The 4,166-nt window shown below is 38.6% G+C and overlaps 1 protein-coding gene across 1 annotated transcript; it reads right to left on the reverse strand.

Annotated features, from left to right (window-relative positions):
• Positions 1–2,348: 2,348 nt before the first annotated feature.
• LOC145401263 (zinc finger BED domain-containing protein 5-like) lies at positions 2,349–4,166 on the reverse strand. Its single transcript, XM_080273593.1, has one exon. The coding sequence runs from the start codon at positions 4,164–4,166 to the stop codon at positions 2,349–2,351; it is 1,818 nt and encodes a 605-aa protein (XP_080129719.1).

Here is a 4,166-nt window from a genome sequence, read left to right on the forward strand (position 1 = left end):
CGGTGTTACTTCCGTGAAGAGAGAGAGAGAGTTAAATATTCAAGACTTTTCAAGGACCACAGAGATCTTGGGGCAATTTATAGATGGCTCAACTTTGGAAATACGAAAGAGCTTAAAATCTAACTGCATCATCCAAAAAATAGCAGTACTTTATGAGCAAAGCAGCATTGTGGAAAACTCTACCCCCCCCCCCCACACCACTGGACCCTCTAGCAGTGGGGTGTATACCAAAAATAGACAGAAGGAACACATTCTTGGAATAAAATGCCTTGAGCTAACTTTATAGAAGAGGCAGAATTTTGTAATAAAAATCAAGTTACATATCCTAAAGTATGTACTGCTATAAACCATGCATTTTTCATTTATGAATTCATATTTCTATTTAAATTTATAAGTGTATAGTTTCTTCTCTATTCGTTAATGAAAGCCATAGAGTGCTGAGTACTCCAAGACACCTCCAATATAAGAGGATTCTTGTGGCAAGCAAGTGCATCAAGTCAAAACGATCCAAAGAGGATTTTAGCAAACCATTTCGTTCAGTGTCTCAAAAATTTGAAACGGAAAAGCTGACAATACTTTTTTTCTTAGTACAATGCATCAAAACGCTGAGAAATATTATTTTTCACATAGCGGGCATTATACTGGTGACGGTATCTGGGCACAATATATTACCATTTTCTCATTCGGGACTTAAACATTTCTGTGATTAAATTTTCATCCAACCCCAAGTTAACGATAATGTGGCACAAAATACGTACAACGTTGGCTGAGCAGTTCATGGACGCATGCATAAAGCTCAGTGTTCCTTAAATTTTGCACTGTTGCTACTTGGGGCGCATTGCTTCATCCTTACGTTCTGGACAGAGATGATCACCAAATTGAGGTCTAGATAATAAAGGAACAAGTGCGCTTTGAAAGAGCGTCACGAGCGAGCGAGCGTTTGTACATAGTCTATCAACGTAATAACATCTTGATGTAAACTTTCAGCATTTCTGGTGAGGTAGTTGAGCAGTAAAAGAAGAATTACCGAGTCAAAATATTAACTTTCTCATGGTTTCTCTCTCCGTCACGTATTCGCTCTGGATGTGCATATAGCGAGTCTGGGTAGCATTTATCACGCGCGCAATGTTCAGTTCTTTGCTCGCGCATTGCTGTGTCAACGAACTGCGTCTGTGAACGCTTGGCTATTATAGAACGATAAAACCCAGGAATGGGGCGATTACACTTACTGATTTCACCCCCTAAACATAGACATTAGGTTCATGTAAAATTATGAGCGTAATATCCGGTAGTTAATTGTTAGAATTCATGCGTAAAAAAGAAAGTGTTATAACAGGAAATCTTTTCTAAGTCGATTTCATAGTGGAGGATGTCAAGTGAAGCGCTCGATACATTCTCTTGGAAAGCTGGAATTCCAAGGGGTTTCTTTGGTCTCATCCTAAAAACAAAATTTATTAAATATATCCTACCTGCTGAAAGAATCTCTTCTCTATCTCACATAATAGAAAAGTTATTAGCCTCTGAAAACCATCGCAGTCGGGCCTTGTCGTGTAGGGCCGGGCCGGCATGTGTCGAGCTGCTCATTTCTCAGCTGAACGTAAACATCCCTGCACTAGCTCGTTCATAACTAGCGAGTGAAGCCGGTGAAGAAAGTTTGCGTGATATGATTATAAGAAGCACTATATTTCAAGTGCTATACCCTCTTGCGTTGTGTTCTCATTATTGACAAACTCTCCTTTCTATGTGAGTAGAAATAAAGAGGAAATATACTTTATATTATTCTATACGGCACCCAACGTTTCTAGCCCCTCAATGTAGGTTTGTATAGGCATATGAAAAATGCCGAATGGGGAGTGCTGATTAAATGGAAGACAATATAAATGGGTAAATAAATAAACAAATCACAGTATTCCCACAGAACTGTTCTCATATTCGTTCTTTTCTCTAGACCAGGGGTTCCCAAGTTTTTCCTAGCACGACCCCATTCAGCACTTTCAACTGTTCAGTGCGACCCCAAGTTAATATATATATATATATATATATATATATATATATATATCCCGTGTCTATGTTTACTTCTACATTAACAGCACTATTGTGAATTTTTGGTCATATGATGGTATATATGTAAAGTATTTATATAAAGGAGAAACACAGTAAACATAATAAATTCTATTTACAAAACAAAAGGTAATCATAAATGTAGTTCTCAAAATTGGCAATAACAAAGTGGTAATCCCATTTTAACACCACGTAACATGCTACTCAGTAATTACCTCTATTGCAAGTATCATACTGCACCTCATGGCTTTCTGATATTATGAGTAGCCTACTATTTGGGTTTTGGACTATTTGATCAATTTTCTGTATCTGGGGGTGTATGATGTCAGGCAACACATCATACAATTTTCCAAGTTGATGTTTGTCATACGGCTACGATAGTCATTTTTAATGAACACCATTGATGAGAATGCTGCCTCACAAACATAGGTGGTTCCAAATTGTACAAGAACCTGCAAGGCTCGATTTCTTACTTTTGAATGCTTATTTGCTAAATTAATCCAAAACTTTCCTATGTCCTTATACACATCAAAGTCCACTCTTGCTTCATTGTCAGCTTGTAATTCTGCCATTTCAAGTGCAATAGAACCACACTGCTTTGCATCAGTTTTGAATGGAAACTGCACAAAATCAAAAGACTCGGTTAGCAACTCTGGGAATCTAGCATTCATATTCCCCGTCAGATTCTGCAAATAATCCAGTAAATCCTGTTTCTCTTCTGCGAGATCTAGTGCTTCATTAAAATCAATATCCTTTGTAGCTGTAAATTCCAAGTAGTGATGGAAATGAGAGTACTCATCAGCTTCAGCTTCTTCTCGTAGTATCTGCAGCTTGCTGACAAAAGCCTTTATTGCACCCTGAAGGTCGAACACAAATTTCCCTTTCCCTTGAAGTTTTGTGTTGAGCTTATTAACGTGCTCAAAAACGTCAGTCACAAGTGCAAGGCGAGCAAGAAAGTGTGGATCACAAAAATAACAAGCATTCTTGTGCCCATGATCTTGCAAGAATGTGGCCAGTTCACGGCGAAGAAGGAAAACTCTTTTCAAGATTTTTCCTCTTGACAGCCACCTGACAGCAGTATGCATTAGCAGTGTGTTATGATTAGAATTTTCAGTGATGCACAACTGTTTGAACATGCGAGAATTCAGGTCCCTAGCCTTCACATAATTGACAGTGGAAATGACTACCTGCATCACATCAGAGAAGTTCGGAGACATGTCTTCTGAAGCCAAACTCTGACGATGGATAATACAGTGGTTTATTTTAATGTGAGGATGTTTTCTTGATAGAATTCCACGCACTCCAATATTCTTGCCCATCATTGATGGAGCACCATCCATGCTACATTCAATTACTTTACTCCAGTCCAGGTTGTTTTCAGTGAAGAACTTATCTATAGCATTAAATATATCCTCACCTCTTGTTGTACTTTCGAGTGAAATGCAAGCAAGCAGTTCCTCAGTGACAGAGCTTTCCTTTAGAAATCTTCCGAAGATTAGAAGTTGCGGTTGTGCTGTAATATCATTTGACTCGTCCAGTGCCAGGGCTGTCCTTGGGGAATTTCTGAAGTCTTCCAAACTTTGCTCTTTCAGGTCTGCTGCAATACCCTGGATGCGTCTTGTTATGGTATTATTGCTGAGAGAAGCCTCATCAACAGCTTCAAGGATCTTTTTAGCAAATGGTTCACCCTCAAATACTTCACAAAAGTTTTTCAAAGCAGGCTTTATGATAGTCTCACCCTCTGTGAAAGGTCGTTTTTGCTGAGCAATGAGGAAAGCTGTCTTATACGAAAACTTTTCCATCTTTTCCTTTTGAGATAGTGCTCTGCATAAAATTGCCTGAGACTTGGTTAGATTTTCATAACGATGATGAAAAATTCTCTTGCGGGCCTCTTCTGAGAGAACAGCAATATTTGCGTGCGTTTCCATGTGTCTCTGTAGTTTATTAGGCTTCAGTGATTCCTCAGCAAGTTCTTTAGAACACATTACACATATACCTTTACCACTGACATCAGCAATTCCATACTTGTCGAGGAATGATGAATTAATAGAGCGTTTCCGTTTCTTGGCTGATGTTTCAGATGGTATCTTTAAAAACCTCTCCAT

The sequence above is a fragment of the Coenobita brevimanus genome, chromosome 55, assembly GCF_032717465.1.
Source record: "Coenobita brevimanus isolate Jiangsu-jjx chromosome 55, ASM3271746v2, whole genome shotgun sequence".
NCBI classification, from domain to species: Eukaryota; Metazoa; Arthropoda; class Malacostraca; order Decapoda; family Coenobitidae; genus Coenobita; species Coenobita brevimanus.